General features: G+C 50.4%; 1 protein-coding gene across 1 annotated transcript in view; it reads right to left on the reverse strand.

Annotated features, from left to right (window-relative positions):
* BAZ1B (bromodomain adjacent to zinc finger domain 1B) overlaps positions 1 to 25,980 on the reverse strand; it is a 769,492-nt gene that overhangs the window by 135,598 nt on the left and 607,914 nt on the right. The window contains exons 15-16 of the mRNA XM_069614785.1: positions 24,333 to 24,480; positions 23,967 to 24,091 (exon numbers count right to left, since the gene is read on the reverse strand). Of these exons, the coding sequence (XP_069470886.1) occupies positions 23,967 to 24,091; positions 24,333 to 24,480 (273 nt within the window). The remainder of the gene's footprint in view (positions 1 to 23,966; positions 24,092 to 24,332; positions 24,481 to 25,980) is intronic.

The raw sequence follows: 25,980 nt of genomic DNA on the forward strand, positions 1-25,980 counted from the left end.
CGGGGCGAGAGAGACAATGTTGTCCTTGATAGTTGGAGGGACAGAGATCCTCCTGCCTGGAGGAGGTTTTGATAGACCAGACTTGTCTAGTGACCTCCTTAGGTGTGACTGGGGCTAGAGAAGGGAGGGGTGGCGGTGGCCAACGGTGGTGCAAGAGATGTTGGTGCATGAGATGGTGAGGAAGAGAGGAGAGGATATCCTGTGTTTTTGATACGAAGTGTGCAGCCAGGGCCAAGCAAAGGGCCTGGGTGGGTGCAATGGTGGAGGAGGCTGCGGTAGGATTGGCTAGTTCCTTGCAGACTTTGAAATGTTTGGCCATGTTATTGGATGCCGCGGGGATGCAGGCTTGAATAAAGACTTTTCTTGGAGCGGATGCAGAGTCTGTACTGCCTTTGGAGGAGGCGGCAGGCAAGTAGTGCGCCCAAGAAATCCCATTTCCTTTCAGCTGCCCTGCACTCTGCAGAATGCAAGCTATCCGTTTCCCCCAAGATCACCAAATCAAGTAAGCAGACTACAGGTAATTTGTACCAGAGGGAGGCAGTACCTTGCTTATTGGTGCCTTTTTCAGGTTTGGTGGAGCGACTGTTGTCGCAAGTCAACTCCTCTCAGTCCTCACCTCTGGTGAGTGGACTTTCAGGAGCCAATTCAAGTAGATGCAGGTCTAAGAGGATGCCCTCCAAGTTGCAGGCAAAATCATACCTATGCAACAATGCACAACGATGCAGCACAGGATCCCCAGCATTGGGAGTTTACAGGCAGTGGAGATCACAACACTTTGAGGGACGACATGAAATTATAGTTTGTCTTGGGACTGTTTAGGCTCACCAGATGTAGGTTATGATATTGTGTCCCAAAAGACCGAATTACAAAATCACAGAGCCAACTAGCCTGCATTTTGTAATTCAGTCTTTTGGGATTTTGGCAGTTTGTCCCCCGCACTGCCTATAATGTATGCGGGGACACCCCTGCCGCCCTTCAAACTGAACTGGAGGTGCGGGGACACCCCTGCAAACCCTGTTCAGTATTATGGGCTTAGATGTTATAAAATATGCAGAATGCGCTATAAATGTGCATTCAGCATTTTAGATACAATCTTTTCGTGCAATCCCCGGCCCCACCAGTCTATTCTTCTGATCTTCCCTTTCGCTTAGGTCAGGACAGCAGTGGTTACTCCACAGGCTCTGGTGGTCATTGGAAGTTTCTGGTGGCGTCTTGCTCAGTCGTCCTTCAGAATCTTTGGTTCCAGTGGTCTGAGTTTCAGCTCCAGGACATCAAAATGTATCCAGGAACACTGAAATGAGCCCACCAATCATGTCCCATTCAAACTTGTGGGGGTGGTTGTTCAATGGGGACAGCCAGCTTTCTACTCTGAACTGGTTTCAGTCAGGCAAATTGCAGGACAATTTCGGTCACCTTCCCCACTTACTGTCCTGCTATTCACTCAAAGACCTTTTGCTGGCTTTCCTTTGGCAGCACAGCAAAGGCAAGACAAGAGGACACTAACCGCCCCAAATGTTAGAAGAGGGCATAAGAAAAGGACAAGTCATCTTGTTCAATGCTTAAAAATTAAGAACACCATTTGGGGCAAATAGTGATCCTTGTGTCCCCAGCTGCGAAGACAGCTTGCAATAAAAAGTTGTAAAAAAAGTTACACTGCCACCAGCCTGAACAGAGGAACTAGTCACAGCAACAATTTGTTACTGAAGATAATCGAGAAAAGGGATACAGTGTCCCCCTCAGCACTCCACTTAAGGTGGGATGTGCTGATCTAAAAAAAAAAAAAAATAGATAACGGACAAAAACTATCCCCTTGCACGGTAACTTTAAGAGCTGGTCAGGGAATTAAAGAAACAATGGAGGGGAAGCTCAAGGAGCCTTCAGCAACACTGCACAGGTGGTGTGGTGTGCTGTTTTAGTCAAATGTAGATGCCAAAAGTTAGAGGGAAGCAGGACGCCAAATAAACACCATAATGTGGTCAAAAAGATTCCAATCACCAGAGTAAAAGGGAGAGCGAGTGGGCAAAAGGAGAATTAGCACAAACAAATAGGTGTTCAGCAAACCAGTGCTGGGGGATATAGAGTGGGGAATTTCACACAAAGAAATCTACCATAACACCCACTAACAGCATTCACATCCTATTGAATGTCTTCAAGAACGCTTAAATCATTACCAATTGCAAGTGTGAGCAGTTTGCATTCAAAGAGCACACCACCACACACATTCAATTACAATGTTGAAACCTTGTTTTAGCTGTAGGGAAATATGGTCATTTTTTTCAATAATGTACAAAACAAAACACTATATACAATCAGAACAGCAAAATGACACTACATGTCTGGAGTCAAATCATATGAAACCTGCATGAATGCACAGTGCAACAATAAGTTATAGTAGGTAAGGAATAAATTACTTACCTATAGCTCCTGTTATCCAGCATTGGTATCTTTCATAGATTCGCATGCTGTATGAATTCTCCATCAGACTGGAAGTCTAACAGCAGTGTATCTTTTAAATTAAAACTGCAGTCACTTTCGTGCTCTAGTAGAGTCATTTTTGGGTCATATTGCCCAGTCAATGAAAAGGCACTCCCTTAGCTCCGCCCCTGGTGGCAATCAGAGTTGGAACAGCTGACAAAGTGGCAATATGAACCAAGAGCCATTGGTGGGAGGGTCGCATGAATATATGAAAGTACGAATGGCTGGAAACGCATGCATTACTCACCATAATAGCATTTCTGATGATTGTATCTGCTTAGATTCACATGCTGTGCTTATGGTCCGACATCCAGTGGTAACCATCTAGTATTGCATCTCGTCTTTCGGGGAACGAAAGGGGACGCCGGCATAGGCGTGTCTAACACTATCCCTATCGCGACGTGTAGTGTACCCACAAACCCCCACGCCCAGAGGTCCCTCAGATTGTATTTTTTCTGACATGAAGGAGCCCAAGGCTATTGTGAATGAGTACATAAAGAGAAAGTAGTAAGACGTCCAAGTTCCTTCCACCTGAGCCTGGAGGCAGTGTGGGCGCATGGGAATCTAAGCAGATACAATCACCAGAAATGCTATTACGTTGAGTAATGTACGTCTTCTGATGCTTGTTAATCTGCTTAGAATCACATGCTACATGCTGTGCATAGACTAGCAAGCACTACCCAGAGTCGGAGGTGGGTTGTGAGAAGGAACACTAGTGAAAAGCCATCTTGATTCTGCTTGTCCCACCTGAGAATCAGATCTGGTGTGTATAGGCAATAGTGTTTTGTAAAGGGGGCGGGAGGGGAATCCAAACATAGGACATCCTGGTTGTGAGTAGGTAGCGCCCATGGTTCCGCCTCAACCTGGCGACTGTCCTCCCAGTCTCCTGTGGGATCCGCCTCGTCATCCACAGTGTAGTCTTGTAGGAAGGTAGTATGCTCCTGATCATAAATGTACTGATACGTGTAGATTTGGATCACATCTTCAGGCAGGATGGAAGTGTAATCTTCCTGAGAAGGTCCTAAAGTGCATAGAAATTTTAAAGCAGGCACAGAGGGAGGGTCCTCCCGAGGTCTCTTGGGGTTAGGGTGCTCTGAAAGAGAGACAAACCTCTCCAACCTAAAAGGCACAGAACTCTACGTAGTCCTCGCGAACATCAGGCCGCTGTGGCGAGTCTTTCAGCGCGTCCGCGGGCCGCTCCTTGCGCTTCATCTCTTTAGACCGCTCCTTCAGCCCCACTGCCGAAGCAATCCTAGCAATGCTTTCAGAGATGTTTGGTGAATCGGGGCGATGTGCCGGTTGACTGAGGCCTATATGATTTTTCTCCTACTAGGGCCTTAGGGTGCGTTGGAGCGTAAGCTAAGCATGCTTTAACGGCCAGATGTGTTTTGGAGGTAGCGCCCTTTGGTTTAGAAGGCCCAGTTGCAAAACGCTGCTGCGGATGCGTGGAAGGCTGTTGATCTTGAGGAACAGAGGATCCAGTCGAAATTTCTGGCAGTCCCGTTGGCGCTTTCGCCCGTTTCTGCAGTAACGTCAAAACCAGGGCCGGGGTTGTGCGTTTAGTGCAGCGATCTTGTACACCCTGTTGCTGGGTGTTTCCCCCATAGAGTAACTCACGTTAGGTCTAGTGGGGTGAGGGACAGGCGTGGCTGACCTAGGAGTGTCCATCGTGAGGTCGATGGCATTCGACACGGATGCCTGGTCATCACTAGCATACCAGTCACTTTCGGCGGGTGCGGCGCATGGTCGTGGTAACACTGGTCGCACAGAGGAGGCATCGTTACCAGAGCGGGGTGGCGGACATGGCCAGGAGGTTGGAGTACCAACATTGTCTCATCCAAGCAAAGGCCATAAGTTCAGTTTGCACTGATATTGTCTTAAAAACATTTCCTATGCACCTTACGAAACAAGTTACTTACCTGTAACTGTTCTCCAGCATGGGCCTGGCATGGATTCACATGCTCATGAATATTCCCCGTCAGGCTGGGAATCCTTGGTAAAGAAAAAAAATCAGTATCAGTTTTGGTTCTGATCTATCTTTCTTAGTAGTAACCAATCACTGGTCTCTGGGTCATACTGCCCACAGCCAATGACTGCCCTCTCCCTAAGCCCCGCCCCTGGCAGCCATCCTCAGATTTGGTATCTCGTAAAGTGGCAGTACGACCAAGTGAAGAGCCGCAGAGGGGTACGAGGGAGGGTTGGCATGTGAATCAATGCCAGACCCATGCTGGAGAACAACGGTTACAGGTAAATAACTTGTTACTTCTCCAGCATGGGGTCTGGCATGGATTCACATGCTCATGAATGACAATGCATTACTTACCGTAAAAGCATTTCTGATGATTGTATCTGCTTAGATTCACATGCTGTGCATAGGTCCGACATCCAGTGGTCATTGCGGAGTATTGCATTTTGTTTTTCGTAGTCGAAAAGGGACGTCGACAAGGCGTGTCTGAAATACTATCCCTATAGTGACGTGTGTTGTACCCACAATCCCTCACGCGTCGAGGTCCCTCTGTTTGTATTTTTCTGCCCTGAGGGAGCCTTCTAGACGTGTGTGAGTACAGAAAAGAGATATAAAAGGAAGTCTATGTTCCTTCCATCCGAGCGGGGAGGAAGGGTGGGCGCATGTGAATCAAAGCAGATGCAATCATCAGAAATGCTTTTACGGTAAGTAATGCATTGTCTTCTGATGCTTGTTAATCTGCTTAGAATCACATTCTGTGCATAGACTAGCGAGCAGTACCTGGAGTTGGCGGTGGGTTATGAGAAGGAACAGTAGAGAAAAGATGTCTTAATACTGCCTGACCCACCTGGGAGTCAGATCTCGAGTGTGCATCTAGACAGTAGTGTTTTGTAAAGGTGTGCACAGAACTCCAGGTAGCCGCTTTGGCCGCTTTGCAGATGGACTCAAGGGGAACATTTGCAATGAATGCTATGGAAGCCCCCGTGCCTCCAGTAGAGTGTGCTCTAGGCTTAAAGGGCAGTTCTCTCTTAGCAAGAGTATAGCAGAGAGTGATGCATTGAACAATCCATCTAGAAATAGTGGACTTTGAAACTGCATCCCCTTCTGTTCCTGCTGCCACCGAGACGAAGAACTGATTAGTCTTCCTCAGTGGTCTGGTTCTTTCCATGTAGAACATGACCGCTCTGCGCACATCTAGTGTGTGCAGAGTTTTTTCTCCCAAGTTGGAAGGATTTTGAAAGAACGTTGTAGTTCTATAGACTGCTTTACGTGGAATTTCGATATGAACTTCGGCGCAAACCTTGGGTGTGTGCGTAGAACCACCTTATCTCTGTGAACTGTAACGAAGGGGTCTAGAACAGAAAGAGCCTGTAGTTCACTTACCCTCCTGATGGAGGTGATAGCTATTAAAAAAGCAGTCTTAAGAGTGAGGTCTTTAAGAGATGCTTTGTGCATGGGTTCGAAAGATGATCTGGTAAGTACCACGTTAAGGTCCCATCCGGGAACGGGGTCAGCTATCGGGGGGTGTATTCTCTTTATTCCCTCCATGAAGGCCTTTATAACAGGGATCTTCCACCACGACACCTTGATTTGGGAAGTGGTGTATGCAGAAAGTGCCGCTAGATGGACTTTAATGGAATTGAACACTAGACCTGAATCCAATAAGTGGGTCAGGTATAGAACAATATGTGTGGAAGAGCAGTCAATTGGGTTGATGCCTTTCCCTCTGCACCAGATGACATCTCCTCCACTTGCTAGAGTAGCAGTGGCGAGTGTTAGGTTTTCTGGCTTCCCTGAGAATGTCCATACATCTCAGGTAACTTAGGCATTGTGAGTTCTCCAGGGTTGCGAATAGGTCTATTTCTGGGAATCCCCATTGTGTTAATACGTCGAAGACGATGTCTTCGTGCAGTCGCCATTCGTACTCTTTGGGCAGGGGGAAATCTCTGCTGAGTTTGTCTGCCAGCAGATTGAGTTCCCCTGGTACATGTTCTGACAGTAGGAACATGGTTTGAGAGCCCACTTCCATATATTCTGGGCCAGTTTGGACAGCCCTGGAGAGTGGGTGCCCCCCTGCTTGTTGATGTAGTACATGGCTGTGGTGCTGTCTGTAAGGACCAACACAGTTTTGCCTTGTAGGTGTTCCTGGAAGGCTTTTAGCGCCTTGAACACAGCTAGTAGCTCCAGTAGATTTATGTGTTTGGATGCTACGTTCGGAGTCCACACTCCGTGAGCAGTCTGATGGGATAGGTGAGCCCCCCATCCTGTTAGGGATGCGTCTGTGGTTAGAGTGGCTTCCGCCGCGGGTGTGGCAAAGGGTTTCCCTTTTTCCAGGTTTTCCTTTGTCCACCATCGTAGCGAGAGAACCAAGGCCTGCGAGACCACCACTGGATCGTCCCATAATCCGCTGGCCTGACACCACTGGCTGTTGAGCCACTCTTGCATAGGGCGCATGCGCAGGCGCGCGTGAGGTACCAAATAAATACACGACGCCATCATGCCTAGCAAGCGCATTGCTTTGCGTACCGTCACCTCTCGACCGGTCACATATTGAGGGATCTGAAACAGCATGTTTTGGACCCTCTTGTTGGAGGGGAAGACGAGGCCGTCCTTTGTTTGAATTAGAGCCCCTAGGAATTGTTTGACTTGGCTGGGGTCTAAGCTGGACTTTTTTTCATTGATGGAGAAGCCCAACTGGAATAAAAGGTCTACCGTCTTTTGGGTATTGGAGAAGCATGTTTCGTAAGAATCTCATGTTATGAGCCAGTCGTCGAGGTAAGGGTAAACTGGGATGGACAACCTGCGCAGGTGGGCCGCTGCCACTGCCAGTACCTTCGTGAATACTCTCGGCGCTGATTCTATGCCAAAGGGTAGCACTCTGAACTGGTAGTGTTTGCCCTCTATCATGAACCTGAGGTATCTTCTGTGCGCTGGCAATATTAAAATATGAAAGTATGCATCTTTCATGTCCAATGTTGTCATGTAATCTCCCTGATTTAGCAGTGGGATCACTTCCTGTAAGGTCACCATACGAAACTTCTGGGGTTTGATAAACTTGTTCGCTGGGCGCAGATCTAATACAGGGCGCATGGTTAGATCCTTTTTGGGTACAAGGAAGTACACTGAATAAATACCTTCCGTTACCGGAGATAGAGGCACGACCTCTATGGCTCCTTTTTCCAGCAGCTGTTGTACTTCTTGGAGAAGGAAAGCAAGGTGTTCCGGTGTCATGCGTCGTCCCCTCGGGGGTATGTATGTTGGGGAACTGTTGAATTCGATGCAGTATCCGTGGGCTACGGTGGAAAGTACCCAGCGGTCTGACGTTATTCCCTCCCATGCTGGAAGAAAGGATGTTATCCGGCCCCCGACCGGTGTTGCATGGGAGGGGACGCGAATCTTCGCGTCACTTGGTGTTGTTGGGGGCTTGGGAGCCTCTGGGGGTGGACCTCCGACCTCTCCCTTTGCCCCTGCGCTGGCCTCTTTGGCTGTACTGCCCACTATTGGCCTGGTAACTGGTGGCAGGGTACTGTTGCTGCTGACTCTGCTGTTGCCGTTGGCCACGAAAAAAGCGTTTGTTGCCATAGCCGCGTCTGGTAGTGGGCTTAGAGATCTGGTCAAGAGTTTTGATAGTATCGAACTCTTTTTTTTAGCCATTTCCAGAGCCTCATCCACCGCTTTCCCGAAGAGGTTTGAGTCTTCAACAGGTTTATTTATTAAAGACGCCTGAGTCTCCGGTTTCAACCCTGAGTTGCGCAGCCATACATGGTGTTTTAGGAGTATTCCCTGAACCAGGGAACGTCCCGCTGTCTCAGCAGCATCCAGAGAGTTCTTTACAATACTCTGGTTGACCTAGGTTCCTTCGCCAATAGTAGATAGCAGGCGTGTACGTAGTGGTTCGGGCGCTTCTTCGGCGTCCTTGCGCAGTTTGGCCCACTGCGCGTCCGCGTAGCTAGCTAGCAAAGAATTGTTCGCAATTCTTGCCGAAAAGGCAGCCGAGGATGTGACTCTTTTAGCAAGGGCATATAACCTCTTGCCCTCCTTGTCAGGTGGTGCCTCACTAGTGGACAGCGGCACCCCTGCCATCTTCCTTGTATTCGTTACTACAAGGGAATCCGGAATGGAATGTCCCCTGATGTACAGCGGGTCTGAGGGTGAAGGAGTGAAAAGTTTTTCAATCCTTGGATTAACTCCTCTGATTAGTGCGGGTGTGGATAGCGAAGGGATGATTCTTCTCTTCACTGAAGCGAGCAGGGGAATGGTCTGGCTGACTGGGGGTTTCTCCTTAATTACTCTTTCCACAAAGTCTATTTCCGGAGAGATCTCCCCAGTGTCCAGTTCGAAATGTGCTGCTGCTCTGCGCAACAGGGCATCGAATGTGGGCTGATCGTCAATGGGAGACTTGTTTCTAACATGTGAATTGTCAGGAGGATTTAGGTTCAGGACATTAGTGTCCGAATATACTGATGGGGATTGCCAGGGATGAGAAGGTCCTTCTTCTGGATTTTCTCCGAAGCCTTCTCCTACCATGTCTGGGCTGTCTTCCAGACCTTCCTCTTGGTTCTGTCCCTCTTCATTGTCGACAAAATCCTCCTCCTCTTCTAAGTATTGTTCCTCACTCGTGAGGTCATACACATTATGGAAGTCTAAGGCTGTGTCCTGCCTCTGGTATTTGGCCTTGGGGTCCTCCTGAGGTCCTTCTCTTGGTCTCTTGGGAGTGGGAGGGTTCTGGGTGTTCATAAACCTCTCCATTCTCTCCATAGTTTCATGGGGTACCCCTGAGCGGTCTAGCGGGGGAAAATTAGTGTCATCTAGCTGAAAACGGCTCTACCTCTCCCATAACGTCGAGGAAAGTGTCCCGTCGCCTTTCCGAAAAGCCTTCCGGAGTGCTGGGGGGCCCCCCCCCAACTGAAGGGGGTAGTCCCGGTCTGTCTTCGGGCCTTTTCGTCGTGTCTTTCGACCTCTGCGTAGCGCTCGACGTGTCCTTCGGCGTACGCTTCTGGGCGTCGGCTGCCACGATCCTCGACAAGCTCTCTGCGACCCGTTTGTCAGCGGAGGGCTGGGGTTTCGACGTTATGGGTGTCGATCGTTCTACGGCGGCGTGCGCTCTCTGCTGGTGCGCGCCGGCCGATGGTTTGGGGGCGGCGCCCTTATTTGCCGAAAGCCCAGTCGCTGGTCCCGGCTGCGAGAGGGGCTTCGAACCTGAACGGTCCGAGGAGGCCGCCGGTATAACCTGCGTCTCCTTGGGCGCTGATGCGGTCTTCGACGAAGAAGAGCTATGGGTTGTGTGTTTATGCGTTGTATCGTGTGCGTCAGTGTCGCCGGGGTGTTCATCCCCATAAGCAGGGCGTGAGCCGAGCCCGTCGGGGCCAGGGACAGACGACGAAGAGCGCGAGCGCTCTTTAGAGGGGTGTATGACTTCCGTAGCGGAGTTCGTGTTATCACGTTCCCTCGTCGGTGGTCGCAGCGGCGGGTGAAGACCCGGCCTTCGACATAGCGTAGGCCGCCCACCTCTTGACCCTACGGTCTTTTAGAGTCTTTGGCTTTAGAAGCCGAGCAACCCTCCTCTGTGTGATCGAGGGGCAAGCAGCGGTTACACCGTGAATGCTTGTCCTTCCAAGTAAACTTGCCCTTACAAAGTGGGCAAAACCTAAAGGGTGTCCTCTCCATAGCCGAGGCACTAAACCGTGATAACTACCCCAAGGGAAAGGATGGGGAAAAGGAAAGGCATTCTCAGAAAAAGAATCAGATGTCCCACGACCCCACTCTCCCTACTGTATTTGGCCTGCGAGGCAAGGCCACGTGTTCGGCAACGCCGAAGGACCTCCTCCGCTCGTCCTCTCCGTCGAAGATCTTGCTCGGCGGAGACAGCTTCACAACTGCGTCGAGGGAGGGATCGATATATTAAATCTTTAAACAGGAAAAAACGACCAAAGGTCGAGGAATTGGAATCTGCAATGTCTCTCGAGGAGCTCCGCGTAAAGGTGACCAGTAGCTGGGCGGAAAAAACCAATCTGAGGGACCTCGACGCGTGAGGGATTGTGGGTACAACACACGTCACTATAGGGATAGTATTTCTTCAGACACACCTTGTGGACGTCCCTTTTCGACTACGAAAAACAAAATGCAATACTCCTCAATGACCACTGGATGTCGGACCTATGCACAGCATGTGATTCTAAGCAGATTAACAAGCATCAGAAATAAGAATACATAGCAGTACAAACATGCACAACCATGGGAGGTGGCAAGGCTCAACATTAAGCATTACATAAACTCAACATTAAGCAACTCTTACCTCCTCACCAGGCCCACCTTCATGCGAACAGGTTGCGCATCACTGCTTGGCCGACTCTGGAATCCTCCCTGGAATCCCGGTCGACGCAGTAGAATCGTGAAGATGTGCGTCGACCTCCACGTACCAGCCCTGCAGATGTCCAGCAGGGGCACACCAGACAAGAACGCCGTAGTAGCAGCGATCGTTCTGGTCGAATGGGCTCTCAGATGTCCGGGCAACGTTCGGTTTGCCAACCGATGACAGTGCATGATGCAGCCGGAGAGCCATCTGGAAATGGAAACCTTCGAGAGGGCCTTCCCTTGATTCACAGGTCCTTAGTTCACAAAAAGCTGTGGTGTCTTCCGAAAACTCGGTGCGGTCCACGGAGACCTCAAGCGCTCTAGCTACATCCAGCGAGTGCAAAGTCCTCTCAGCCGGCGACAGGAAGAAAACTGGCAACACCAAGGGCTCATTAAGGTGGAAGTCCAACGGCACCTTGGGCATGAAGGAGGGGTGCGTCCTCAGCACCACCCTCGTCTTGTGGAAAGTCAAGTATGGAGGCTTGCAGGATAGGGCCTGGATCTCTCCCACTCGTCGTGCGGAGGTGATGGCCACAAGAAACGCTGTTTTCCGACAGAAATTTCAACGGTGCCGAATGCAGAGGCTCGAATGGAGGCCCCATGAGCCTGGTCAACACCACGTTGAGCTCCCACGCCGGGGCCGGAGCCTTCACCGGGGGAGAGGGGGGATGATCGGAACAGTCCCTTCTTATACTCCTTCCCCAGGCGATGAGTTCACAAGGATGACCGTCCCGTAGTTCTGGTGTAACGGGAAATCGCTGCAAGATGGATCTTGATGGAAGGGTGAGCTAGCCCTGCCTTGCCAGCGACAGCAGGTACGGCAGCACTTGAGGGGCCGTAATTTGCAGAGGGTTAATCTTCTGTGCACGGCACCAGACAGAGAACCTCTTCCACTTGTGCCCATAGCACTTCAGAGTTGGACGCCCTGGCCTTTGCTGCAAGCACCTCCTTGCAGTCTGCCGGGATATCGTACCCTCCAAACTCTAGTGCTGCAGTAGCCAGGCCTGCAAGTTCAGCAACTCCGGGTCGTGATGGAGGATGGCGCCTCCTTCTCTGGAGAGAAGATCTGCGTCCGTCGACAGTCTGACCTGGGAGGGGGGGGGGAAGCGGACAAGTCCGTAAGTCTGGGAACCAGCTCTGTCTCGGCCACGCCAGTGCAACGAGAATCATCCTGCATCGGGACCTCTTGAGTTGGTTGATGAGTCGGAGCAGCAACGGCGGGAACGCATACAGGAACAGGCCGTCCCAGGGGAACGAGAAAGCATCGCCCATGCTCCTCGGCTGGGGAACATGCTGGCGAACCTCTGGCACTTGGGAGTTCGTCACTGTCGCAAACTGGCCGATCTGGGGTTTGCCCCATTGTTGGAAAAGTCGATCCACTTGATCCTGACCCAGCTCCCACTCATGGCACGAGCGCAGCTCCCTGCTGAGTGAGTCGGCGATGACGTTCTTTATTCCCGCTAGATGGAAGGGCACCAGAAACATCCCCAGGGCGACGGCCCAGTGCCACAGATCCTGGGCCTCCTTGGAGAGGGCTGGGGATCTGGTGTCTCCCTGCTTCCGGATGCAGAACATTGTGGTGGTGTTGTCGGTGAAGATACTCACCACCTTGCCCCTGAGGGACGGGAGAAACGACCTGAGGGCCCAGAACACTGCTCGGAGTTCCAGGATGTTGGTGTGGAGTGACCCCTCCTCCGGGATCCATAGGCCTCTCGCGTGCAGATCTCCGATGTGCGCTCCCCATCCCTCCAGGGAGGCATCCGTCGTCACCGTCTCCTGATGTACCGGGGTCTGAAAGTCCTTCCCTGCCGTGAGATGTGCGTGGGTGTCGGTGGAAAGCCTCATTGAGCAGGATCCTGTCTTCAAAACTGCCCGTCTCTTGTATCCAATGGGCTTCGAGGAACTCTTGTAGAGGACGCATCCGTAGCCTGCACAGGCGCACCAGGTAGATGCACAAGGACATCATGCTGAGTAGGGACTTGATGGACCTCACCCTGGCCGCGTGCATGGTTGACAGCCGTTGCACCTTGCCCAGGATGGCCTTCGTCCTTTCCCCGACGGAGAAGCCAATTGCGCCACTGTGTCGAGCCTGGCTCCCAGGAACAGGGCGACTTGCGATGGTACCAAGTGGGACTTCGCGAAGTTGATCGAGAATCCCAGATCCGTGAGCAGTTGGACGGTCTTTTCTGTGTGATCGACGGCAAGTTCTCGGATGAGCCAATCGTCCAGGTAGGGTTAGACGTGGATCCCCTGCAGCCGCAGCTGTGCCGCCACTGGTGCGAGGCACTTGGTAAACACCCTGCGTGCCGACTTCATCCTGAATGGCAGGGCCTTGAATTGGTAGTGCCACCCCTGGACCATGAATCGTAGGAATTTGCAATGTCCCTTTAGAATGGGGATGTGGAAGTAGGCATCCTCCAAGTCCAGCGACGGTAGGAAATCGCCTCCCTCCAGCTGTCCCAGCACGTGCTGGAGGGTGATCATCCGGAATTTCTGAGACTTGATGTACTTGTTTAGACGACGAAGGTCCAGGATGGGTCGCCAACCGCTGGTCTTCTTCCGGACGAGGAAATACAGCGAGTACACTCCGGAGCCTTTTTGAGACAAGTTCGATGGCTCCCTTTCTTAGCATCACTCGTACCTCCAGAAGTAGTTGTGGGACGTGGTTTTCCTTCCTGGCCTCGGGTGGTATATGGCGACACCTTCTCTGAAATTAGTGTGCGCCTGCGGGCCAGGTCATCTAGCATCCAATGGTCGATGGAGGTGGACTCCCACACACTGACGAATTTCGCCAGCAGGTCTCCCACCGGGGTGCTTGGGTGGGGGCCCGACACCACAGCCATTTCAGTCCTGCTTGGCCGCGGTCTTGCCTCCTTGGCGACGACAACATCCTCCCGTCTTGCCGCGTCCTCTGTAGGCTTCCTGCAACGAGGAGCCGGCCGCTTGGCAGTGCGACTAGGAACCGCCGCCGAATCCTTTGGAGGCACCTTGCTTGCCTCCGGAGTTCTGAAAGGACGGCCGCCGTTGGAGAACACCCAAGGCTCAAGCCGTCTCGGTGTCTGCCTTGATGACCTGAAGTGACTCTTGCCGAACAGGTTGTTCCCGTCAAAGGGCATGTCCAGAACCCTGGTCTGCACGTCCGGGCGGAAGTCGGTGGCCTTGAGCCAGCCGCGCCGGCAAACGCTGTTGCCCATCTGGCGAAAGCCGGTGTTGGCGATGTCCGTGGCCACCGTAATAGCGTGGTCCGAAGCCACCTCGCCTTCCTGTAGGATTTCCAGAGCCTCAGCCCTCTTGTCGCCCGGGAGGAAGTCCAGCAGGGGAGCGATCTTAAACCACAGCTCCCTGTCGTAGCATGCCACAATTGCGAGGGCGTTGGCCGCTTTAATAGTCGTCGCCGCCAAGATGACCCGTCGTCCCATGGTGTCCAGTTTCTTCCCCCTCGCCGTCCGGCGGGAAAGTTGAAGCCATTGCCCCCGCCGCTTTCTTCTTGGCCGCCGCAGAGACTGAATCCGGGGATGGCTGTGCCCCGAGGCACACAGGGGCGGAGTCCGGGACCTGGTACTACTTCTCGTACCGGTCTCTTAGCAAGAGGCGTGGACGAGTTCTTCATGAGCGCCAGCCCCTCGTCCCAGATGTCGTCCAGTAACGGGACTGAGGACAGTCTACCTCTTGGCCACCCGCTGTTGGTAGAGGAAACCTTCCTTCTGTTCTTTGGGGCAGAGCTGGAAGAGCTCAGATGCCCTGGCGATCATGGCGTGGAAGGAGCCAATTTTGTCGGGAGAGGAGGCCGAGGGGTGATGGAAGGTCCATTCCGTCGTCACCACCATCGTCATCCGTCCCAGTCGTCTCCGTTCCAGTCTCATCCCTTGGAGGAGGGGAATGAGATCTCCTCTGCTTGCTCAGTGGGCTTCCCGACCGTCCAGGCTCCGCTGTATCGTCCGCTGGGGGTAAGGGCAACCTTGTCCTCATCTCCGTACACAAGGCCTGAATAGCCATCAAGATCGCTCCCGAGTGGTCCTGTGGCATAGGCACCAGTTGCGACGGTTGGAGAGTAGAATCCTCCATAGCCCGCGGTTCCTCGTCGGCACCGCCATCGCTTTCTTCGTCCGCCTCGTCAGAATCCCTCCTGTAGGACCGGACCTCCTCGAACTTCTTGTCCAGGATCTCTGCGACGCCAGCCAGCTCATCTTCAGAGGTGGTATCTGTCTGTATTGGCTACCGCCCCCACCCACCTCTTTCTCCGTCCGGGGTTTCACGGGGGTCTTATCGATAGGCTGAAAAAAGCATTCCCTCTGCGGTGGCAATGGAAAAACTAGGCCCAGAGATAGTATCCACTGGGATAGCCTCGGCAAGCTTCGCTAGGGCCGCCACGACTCCCTCGATCGAGGCCGTAGCCGAGTGAATCAGGGCCTTCGCGACTTTGGTTGCGCCCGAGGCCTTCACCTTGGGGGGGGGGGGGAGGGTCACCGCCTCACTCGCCCTCGGATGTCTCCATTGTGAGCTTACCTGGGTTCTCCGGCTTACTCTTCCCCGAGCCAGAGCGTTGGCTCATGGTTGATGGCGTCTCTGATAATGCGCCCTGCCTGGCAGCCGAGGAGCCTGACAGATAGGCGCTCCCCATGCCCGCAGACTTGCGGTGCTTTGCCTTTTGTTGGGCCCCCGTCGCCAGAGCGCCCTCAAAAGGTCTTAGAAGACCGCTCGGACTTCTTCTCACCTGCTGCTGGGCTCTTCCCCCTCCAGCCAGTTGGAAAACGTGTCCCCGTTGATCGGAAGTAGAGTCGGTGGAGCTTGAGGCTCGATTGACCGAAAATATAAGAGTAAACTTAAAAAAAACGCAAAACGCAGTAAAAGCTCAAGAGCTAAAGCATGAGGACATCCAACACTTGAACGTGCGGTAAAAATCTGAAGATGGCTGCCAGAGGAGGGGCTTAGGTAGAGGGCAGTAATTGGCTGGGGGCAGTATGACCCAGAGACCAGTTATTGGTTACTAGTAGAAAGAGTTCAGAAACGAAACTGATTTTTTTTTACCGAGGATTCCCAGCCTGACAGGGAATATTCATGAGCATGTGAATCCATGGCAGACCCCATGCTGGAGAAGGCCGTTTTATAAGGAAGGGAGCTCCCATGAGCATGGTCAAAACCATATTTAGGTCCCACCCAGGAGCTGGGTGAGAAATGGGAGGATAGATCGTTTTAACCTCTTCCATAAAGGCCTTCATCACTGGTATCTTCCACCACAACACCTTTTGTTGTGATGTGGTGTAGGCTGAGAGAGCAGAAGCCAGGCTGCCAAGTTCAGAGTTTGTGTGCATGGGTGCAGGGTCTCCTCCCCCGTCATGAGACATGTTGTATGGGCAGGGTAGTTTTATTGGTGGCGAGAGGGACATTTCCATCAGATGAGCGAACCAGGGTTGGCGGGCCCACATGGGGGCCACCAGAATCATGGTAACTAGTTCCTGGTGCATCTTGTGCACTATCTTGTAGAGAAGGGGGGGGCATAGACATTTCTCTCACCATGTCATCCAAAGACCGTTCCCCTTGGAGCGGTTCTGGGGGTACCTGGAGGCGTAGTCTTGGAATTAGGCTTTCTCCTGAGTTGCAAACAGGTCTATCTATGGGAAGGCCGATTCTACGAAGACGTTGGACACAATGTCTTTGTGCAAACGCCATTCGTATTTTTCGGGCAGAGGAAAACCTCTGCTGAGCACGTCAACCAGAAGATGGAGTTCCCCTGGAACATGTTGGGACAACAGAAACATCTTGTGTTTGAGAGCCCACAGACAAGTGTTTTGGGACAGCTTGGATAGCCCTGGAGAGTGAGTTCCCCATGTATGTTCAGGTACTACATGGCTGTAGTGCCGTCTGTTAGAATCAGCACTGTCTTCCCTTGTAGTTGCATCTGAAAAGCCTTTAATGCTTTGAACACCGCTAACAGCTCCAGTAAGTTTATATGATTGGCCGCTACTTGTGGGGACCACACTCCATGCGTTGTCTGCTGAAGCAGGTTAGCCCCCTCCCCCCCACCCCGTGAGACGCGTCTGTCATGAGAGTGGCGAAGGTCTTCCCCCCTTCAAGAGGTTTCTCTTGACCAATACTGCAGAGAGAACGAGGGTTGACGAGACAACTACAAGATCTTCCCATCGTCCGCTGGCATGACACCACTGGCTGTTGAGCCACTCTTGCATGGGACACATGCGCAGCCGTGCACAAAGAACCAAGTATATGCAGGACGCCATCATTCCTAGCAAATGCATGGCTTTGCGCACTGTCAACTCCCGACTGGCTATATATTGAGAGATGTGAAAAAGCATGTTCTGAACCCTCTCGTTGGAGGGGAAGAGGAGGCAGTCTTTCGTCCAGATTAGAGCTCCCAGAAATTGTTTTATTTGACTGGGAACTAGACAGGATTTTTTCTCGTTGATCGAGAACCCAAGACTGAAAAGGTGGTCTACAGTCTTTTGGGTGTTCAAAAAAAGATGTGTCGTACGAGTCCCCTGTTATGAGCCAGTCGAGGTAAGGGTAAACCAGGACATATAACCTGCGCAGGTGTGCTGCAGCTACTGCCAGGACCTTCGTAAACACCCTTGGCGCCGAGTCGATGCCGAAGGGGAGTACGTTGAATTGGTAATGCCTGTCCTCTATCATGAACCCTAGATATTTTCTGTACACTGGCAACATTGAAATATGAAAGTATGCATTTTTCATATCCAATGTTGCCATGTAGTCCTCTTTCAACAGTGGGATCCCGTCCTGCAGCTGTTTGCAGGGCGCAGGTCTAGAACAGGGCGCATGGTAAAGTCCTTTTTGGGTACAAGTACGTACACTGAATAAATACCCGCATTTACCTGAATAGGGACAGCTTCTAGGGTTTCCTTTCCCAGCAGTGTTGCCACCTCTTGATTCAGGATCTCCAGATGGTCCGGTGAAAGGCACAGTCATCGTGGTGGTCTGAATTGTGGAGGTCTGGCTAATTCCATGCAGTACCTGTGGGCGACCGTTTTTATGACCCATTGGTCTGAAGTTATCCCCTCCCATGCCGTGGGGAAAGATGATAGGCGCCCCCCGACCAGGTTGACATGAGAGGGGACCTAGATCTGAAGGTCATTTCTGACCGGAGGCTGCGGCTCCTCTAGGATTGGGGCCTTTACCTCTGGCTTTGCCGCGTCGCTGACCCCTTGGACAGTAGTATGCAGGGCTTCCAGATATTTGTCCGGTATTGAAGTTTCCCATGCCATAGTTCTGACCTGCACGGGACTGCCCTCGAAAAAAAGGACCGCCGAGAGTTACCTCCTCACTGTGGGGGGGAGGTGGGGGTCTTTGAGTGATTTGTTGCAGAGACTTAAGAGTCTCATGCTCTTTTTTGGCTGTTTATAGGGCCTCATCGACCGCCTTTCCGAAGAGGTTAGCTTCTTCAATTGGTTTACTGATTAGCGAGGCCTGAGGTTCGTAGCCAAGCGTGCTTTTTGTAGTAAGGTTCCTTGGGCCAGAGACCTGCCTGCTGTTTCAGCCGTGTCCAGAGTGTTCATTACATTCTGGTTCACCTGCCTTCCTTTGGCTACAATAGTGAGAAGCTTGGACTTAAAGGGTTCTGGGACCTCCTGGAGGCCTTCCTGAAGTAGGTTCCACTGAGCATCCACATAACTCACCAGCAGCGTGGTATTAGCTATACGTGTGGTATATGCGGCAGTCGAGGTGACTCGCTTGCCCAAGGTATACAGATTCCCTAACCGGAGGTGCCTCCCCCGTGGCAAGGGATACTCCTGCCCGTTTCTAAGTGGTAGTCACTACCAGAGAATCGGGGTGGCGTGCCCTTTAGTTAATGGATTGAGGGTGCGAAGGAGCTGGTCGAAATAACTTCAACTATTGGGTTCACTGCCTGGGTTTGAGCTGGTGACGAGAGAGCCAATATTCTCTTGATTGAATCGAGGAGGGGAATGGCCTGGCTAGAGGGAGGTTTCTCCTTAAGGGTATACTCTACAAAGTACTGCTCAGGCACTGCCTCTTGAGTAGGGATTTGAAAATGCTCAGCTGCCTTCTTTAACATGGTATTGAAGGCCATCTGATCGTCTACAGGCGAGGCCTGGTGAGCCGGGGTGGACGGAGGGGAATCCAGACAATACATCAGTGTCCTGATCTTGATGGGAAAGCGTTCATGGGTCCGCCCCCACTTGCTGGGCTTCTTCCCAATTGTCTGTGGCATCCACCTGGTCCTCATTGTAATTCTGTAGAAAGAAAGGTTCTTCATCTTCACTGTAAAAGTGTCCATCTGGACAATGCCTTCATGCTGGACAGGGACAAAAGACTGATCGTGAAGCTGATTGAAGATTAGGTTCTCCACAAGACCTTTTTGGGGAAGGATGCTCAGAAAAGCTGAATTCTTTCAAGACGGTCCATACACCCTTCAAATTTCTCCCTTGTCCATTTAGGGGACCCAGAAGGGCCTACAGGTGGAAAAGCGCCTTCCGTCCTTCGGCGCCGAAAATGTGTCTCTCAGGGTGTTGGAAAGAGGCGCTCGACTGTCCTCATAGGCATCGTGAGAATCGGGGCACCATGGAGCATCCATGTATTTGTCTGCAGCCTGCCCCATGTTTTTCGGCGTAACAGGAATAAGCCCAACAGCCGAAGTAATTCTTGCGATGCGGTCTTCGATTATTGCCGAATCGGCATGAGTAAGTGGGTCCGAAGGACTATCGGTAGACTTATTGCCTTCCGCGGCGTTCGAGGTCCTAGCGGTCAGTTTTGCCTTGAGGCCTACTTGTGATTTTTGGGCCTACTGCAGCCTTTGGGATCGCCGTAGCGCGGACTTCCCCGCTTCGACATGTAAACCTGATTTAGGGGTAGCGCCCTTGTTTGTTTTGGAATGCCCAGTTGCAAGACGCTGCTGCAGATGCAGGGAAGGCTTTGGATCTGTACGATCCGAGGAACCTGCTGAAATTTAACTGACCTGCTGGCGCTTTCACCTTTTTCGACATACCCGTCGAAAATAGGTGTAGGGGTTGTGTGCTTAGTGAAATGCGATTGTACGTTGCTGTCGCAGGGTTTAGTCCCTGAAGCGAGACCAGAGTCAGGCCTTAAAGGGTCAGGGACGGGCATGGCGGACCTAGAAGTGTCCGCCTCGAGGTCTATCACATCCGCAATGGATGTTTGGTCATCGTAGGTACCCCGTCACTTTCAGCAGGTGTGGCGGTGGGGCAAGGAGGGTCCACCAGCGACATACTGTACGGAGCCCACCGATTTAAACAGCGCTCCTTAAGGGTCTTAGGCCGAAGGATTTTACAAGCCGCACACTGCTTCTTGTCGTGATCTAAGGGGAGACAGGAGTTGCACGTCCTGTGTTCATCCTTCCAAGGATATCTGACCCTACACTTGGGCAGAACCGAAAAGGAGTCCTTTCCATAGCAAAAGGGGAAGATGACCAGACCTACAGGGTAAAGAGGGGGAAATAGGAGACACCGGAAATATGGCCACCTGACCCCACTCTCCCTACTGTAAAGGTCGGCCAGAAGGCCTGGCTACGTGGATGCCTCAGCCGCTGGATCGTAGGCACCGAAATCCACTGTTGTAGGCAAGTCCCCCCGTTGTCTTCGTCGAAGTTGTTCTGGGCATCGAAATGATAACCGACAAGTCTGTTTAGAATAAACAACATCTCTTACGCAAGAGCTCTGCTATAGGGCGACCAGTTATCTGGGCGGAAAAAAACAATCTGAGGGACCTCGGCGCGTGAGGGATTTTGGGTACACTACATGTCACGATAGGGATAGTGTTACAGACACGCCTATGCAGACGTCCCCTTTCGCTCCCCGAAAGACAAGCTGCAATACTCTGCGGTTATCACTGGATGTCAGACCATATGCACAACATTTGATTCTAAGCAGATTAACAAGCATCAGAAAGTCCATTTCACTTTACTTACTCTGGGAAACAGTAGCTTATCCTAGAGAAGGTATTTAAACCTTGGGAAAGCCTGAAAAGGTTTCCCTGTGCCACTGCACTGTGTGAGACACATGAAGAGGATGCCAATGGAGTTGTCTAAAATTCCATAATCAAACAAAACACAAGAGTAAAACACATTTCAAAACACGAGAGAGTGGGAAAAAGGGCCACACTCCAGTAAAAAAAAATCAAGTCCTCAAAATCCAGCAAAGTTACTGGGGGTCTCTAAGGTGAAGGGAATTAACACATGTTTGGGAATTCTCCCTAACAAGAGGTTAGAAGAGTCTTCAGGGAGCTAGGAAAGCCAATGTCAATTGAGCAAAGTCTAGGGGAGCTGAGGCACTAAACATCTTGTACAATGTTAGAGAGTTTTGTAGAAAAATAAAATCACTGTTGGGCACAAGCTGGGAGGCTTGTGATGGGCAAAGCTGCAAGCAACTCGGCAAAAGGCAGCAAATGCAAGTCTCAACTAAGAGCAAGCAAGCTACACAACAAGAGGCAAGTACCCCTTAGTTCACAGTACCTTAGGTCTGAAGAAACTGTTTCAGCTGGCTTCTGTTCCTGTTGTAGTATGGCAGATCCTGTTCCTGGGCCTCAGTCGTGGGGACAGAGGGAGGACGTCCGGGACACCTGCACTACGATTCGAAGGTCGGTGGCAGCAACAGGCAAAGTTCAGATCAGCTGCACTTTGCAGCTTCAGCTTCTGGCTAATAGCGCCACCGCGGTTCTTGGACACCTTGTGGACTTTCCTTGCTCCTGGGTTCTGGCACTCTGTTGAGGTGGCTCAGGCTTGGTCAGCCCTGCTTTGAGGGAGTCCAGAAGATCTTCCTGAAGCTCTGGTCTGGCTTTAAAACACTGCATGCGATTCTGGTGTTCCTGTCCCCTGGCACTCAGTTTCTGCTGAAGCAAAGGAAGTACAGCCACCAATGGTCCGGGAGTTGCAGCAAGCTTCTCTTCCAAGTTCTTCAGATTCCTTCATCCAGTGGTCGACTGTCTTCTGTGCAGGTTTCTCCCATTTATACGCAGACTAGCTGTCACTCACAACAGGGTGGCTGTCCTACAAGGACAGCCAGCTGGCCAATCACCTTTGGGTGCATTCCTGGAACCAAGGATACTAAGCACAGGGAGTTTCAGGTACCTCCCTCACTTCCTGCCCTACCAGACATACTGAGCCCGAGGTGGGCTTCACCAGTGAACCCTGCCAAAGACCAAACTAACAAAGGGACCAAACCTGGTTTGGCGCATAGAGTAAATCTCAAGGAGGACCTGTACAACAAGATATGGCGAAAAAAAAGACCGGGGGCCATTTTGACAAAATGGGCCCCCATGTGTGCTATACTGCAGCTGCGAACGCAGCCCGCAGTAAGAACATACACCGGTAGGATAAAGTAAACCACTGCCACCAGCCATTAATTGTAGAAAGGGTAACATAAAAATGTTACATGAGAAAGTAGACAAAGGGGATACTAATTAACTCGTCCAGCACTCTAAGATAGTGTGTGCTGGGTCTACAAAATTATCAAAAGTAAAGTCAATTTCACTTTACTGCTCTTAGAAACAGTAGTTTAACCAAGAGAAGGTATTTAAACCTTTGAGAAATCTAAAGGACTTCCCTGTGACACTGCACTGAAGGTGCGGTGTGTCACAATGTAAAAAGATGATGCCTATGGAGTTTGTCAGACACCAAAAGAAAGTGTTCAAATCAAGGAAAAATATGAGAAAGTGAGGAAAAAGGTCTCACGCTCTCCGGGATAATAATTAAAAGTCCAGCAAAGTAGCTGGGGGTCTCTCTAAGGTAGAAGGGAAATAGCACATTTCTGATAATTCCCCAACACCTACAAGTTACCCTGGGAGCCTTTGTTGAAAAGTGTACAGACTTACAGATGGGAGGTTACTATCGTGGAAAACTAAGGCTATGGTCTTCTTGCCCAATTACATCAATGGTACCCCCCTGGAGCAAGTACGTATCGGACTATCGTGGTGCAAGATTGCAGGATAGGGGCGGCTGGATTCCACAGCTAACCAAGTCATGTGCAGCACTGGACAAATATAGTGGCGCAATCTGGAGATTTTTTTCTCATGCATGGACGGGGGCTATTTCAACAGCCCTCTCTATATATAAACAAACCGCACAAGCGAAGGCTGCAGCGCTGTTTGGAGCGGAGATCTGGGGTCATGCTCCAATTGAAAAGCTGAATGTGGTAGAGAGGTTTTCTTAAGCGGTTGCTTGCTGTAACAGTCCCATGTAGGGTCATACCAATTTATTTAGAACTCCGGTTAAATTCAATAGGAGCTGATGCTGCTCTTAGGTCCGTTATGTATTGGATCAGGGCATGAACCACACAAGAGCTCATGGTGTACCGTGAGGCTATATCACATCTGCTGGAATTAGAGGGCGTCGCTCCCTACCCTGGTTTGTACAGGTTAAAGGGTATATGACTAGTCTTCATTTGGAATCCTATTGGACAAACCCATCAGATATACCATCAGGCTGCGCTAGCAGGTTCAAGAGCATTGTGCGGGAGGCAGCCACAGTGGATATGATCAATGGATGTGGCAATTGGGTCACAGGATTATCTAGAATGCAAACAGTACCTGGGGTGTGAGTGTTACCTGGATGTGGCAACACCCCCCTATGCCAGATGCCTGCATACAAAGTTTAGGTTGGGCCAACTTAATTTGGGTAAATGGGAAGTGGTGACGAATGACACCTGGCAAGGCCAAAGAGACCCTATTTCATTTCTACTTTTTCTGTGCGAATTATACATCTGTGGACATTATTGCACGATAAGCTTGTGTGCTTGTTAATTGCACTTAACAACCCCCCCCTCCCCTGATCTCAGCAATCTCATTAACTGCTCAGCTTCTTTACCATCAGAGTTCCAAATTCAGACTTTTGCAGGTTCACTAATGCTGGCTTCCCACAAACCCAGTTGTGGTTCTGATAAACCCAACAACCCATATTGAGCCAAATGCCCTTGGGCTAAACTGTGCAAGGAAATACTTCATACACCTTTCAGGCCAAACTCGGTGGTTTTTAAATCCTCCCAGACGCCGACTATATTGAGGCTGAAGATGACATTGTCTGAGATGCCTGTAAATAACAGTCATTACACCTACATCAGGTGTGTGTGCACTAATGTGGTGAGCAGTAGCACTACACTTTCAAAGGCAAAAAGGAAATTGCACAGGATGCAAAATATTAAGTTTCATGCATGTCGAATATGCATGCACTTACATCGTTGCCCCATCACTTCTCCATAATCATCCTCTTCGTCTTCCTCATCAGATCCATCCTCTGTTGATTCTTCTTCTTCATCTTCATCATCATCATCCCCTTCATCAGATTCCTCTGCATAATTTCTGAAACACAAATCAATTTAGGCACATCAATTACAAATATCTTTCAAGGCACAAAGGGACAAATCAAGTTATCATAGTGCAGTACCCTCAATGCACAGACCACAGTACAAAATGGAAGTGTTGATGCCACAATTGACTCCATCAGGCTCATGCATTGCAAGGAGGCAATATAAAAGGAGGCTATGGCAAACTGCATTCTTCTTTTCTTCAGCTCTTGAATTGCTATGTTGTATGCACTTACCTGCCCCTAGAGTTGCGTCTGGCCGTGGAAGGCTGACAGGCAGGGCACTGCCATTCACCATCTGGTATCTCGTAGAGAGCTGGTCTCAGGCAGAAAAGGTGGAAGGCTTTATTGCACTTGTCACACAGGATCAACTTGTCATCTTCACCTGACGAGGACCAGAGTAGACATTTAAAAACCAACAGTGTTACAAACCCAGTACAGTAATTGGTTTTAAAAAAAATGATGAGTTTGCCAATTAACATTTTGACTAGCAAACAAATGTATTTGATTATCAATTGTGTACTAATATTTTCAATGTCACCAGAAGTTCATTCTACGCAAAAAACAAACTGAACAATATAGTAGATCTGCATACCTCTGAAGTAATACATTAGTGAGAACAGTATGTAAAGTGTAAAGCTTAGCTGCATGAATGGACCAAAAAAAAAAAAAACACAGATGTGAAACAGACTGAACAGGTTTCAGTGCAAGGTTTGGTGCAGTTGGTGTTGCACAGGAAATGTCCCATATACTGTATGCTTTCCACATCATTTGCTGTTGAAGGAGAAGTTCAGATGGTTTAAAAAAAATCATTCACAACAAAGTCATAGACAGAGTAATAAGTATGTAGTATGGTGTTACAGCAGGCAGGATTGTAACCGTCAGGTGAAGATAGCCTTGCCAGTCATTGATAACTTTTTTCAATATAGCTTTAAATACCACTTTTAGGGAAAGGGCAGAGACGGCAATGGCAGTCAAGCCCAAGTGAAAGACCCAAGCACAGCATTACAGCCTGAGGCCATTAAAGTAGTATTTATCACCATTAGCACTCTGAGAAGCCATCCGGGAGGTGGGGGCGGAAGGAGGATGGGTGGGTGCGAGAGAAGAGAACCAGGCTTTGCACAATTCACGCTTCCCTTAAAAGAAATGACATACATGTCAGTGATTGGAAGACATGCATTACTCACCGTAATCGTATTTCTGGCACTTGTATCTGCGTAGATTCACATGCTGTGCATATAGACCGATATCTAGTGATAATCGTGGAGAATTACTTCTTGTTTTCGAAGATCTAAAAGGGACATCGACCTGCACGTGACTCCAACCCTATTCCCATTGTGACCCAAGCCCTCATGCGTCAAGGCCCCCACGGTTGTTTTTGTTCTGCTACGAGGGAGCCTGAAGGGAACATGTGTACATAGGAAAAGAAGGTGTAAGAGGTCATTCAACTCCAAGAGGGGTGGATGGATGGGCGCATGTGAATCTAAGCCAGTGGTCTTCAAACATTTTGACCCCGAGCCCCCCCCTGAGAAAAATGTGTCCAGCCCAGGCCCCCCCTATACACATGGACTCCAAAATTGTACTCGGTTGCGAACAGTTATCGCGCTCTGAAGTAGAATGGTGCCCCTAACGAAGGAGTGAATGCCAAACACCATGTTTCAAAATCATTGCTTGCAATGATTCAAATCAGATTAGAGGACAAATATTTGTGAACAAAGCATTCCGATTATTTTGCTATAATACAGAGGACTGGACTAAAAATAATGTTGGATATTTATTTCACACAAACGAAAACACCCAATATTGCTGTCCTGTAGTAACATTTGCTTTGCAAGTGCTGTACCAATTTGTTTCTCAAGTACAACAACGTACTGTCAATGCCGTC

Source organism: Ambystoma mexicanum, chromosome 9, assembly GCF_040938575.1.
Source record: "Ambystoma mexicanum isolate Mex_15411 chromosome 9, UKY_AmexF1_1, whole genome shotgun sequence".
Taxonomy (NCBI): Eukaryota; Metazoa; Chordata; class Amphibia; order Caudata; family Ambystomatidae; genus Ambystoma; species Ambystoma mexicanum.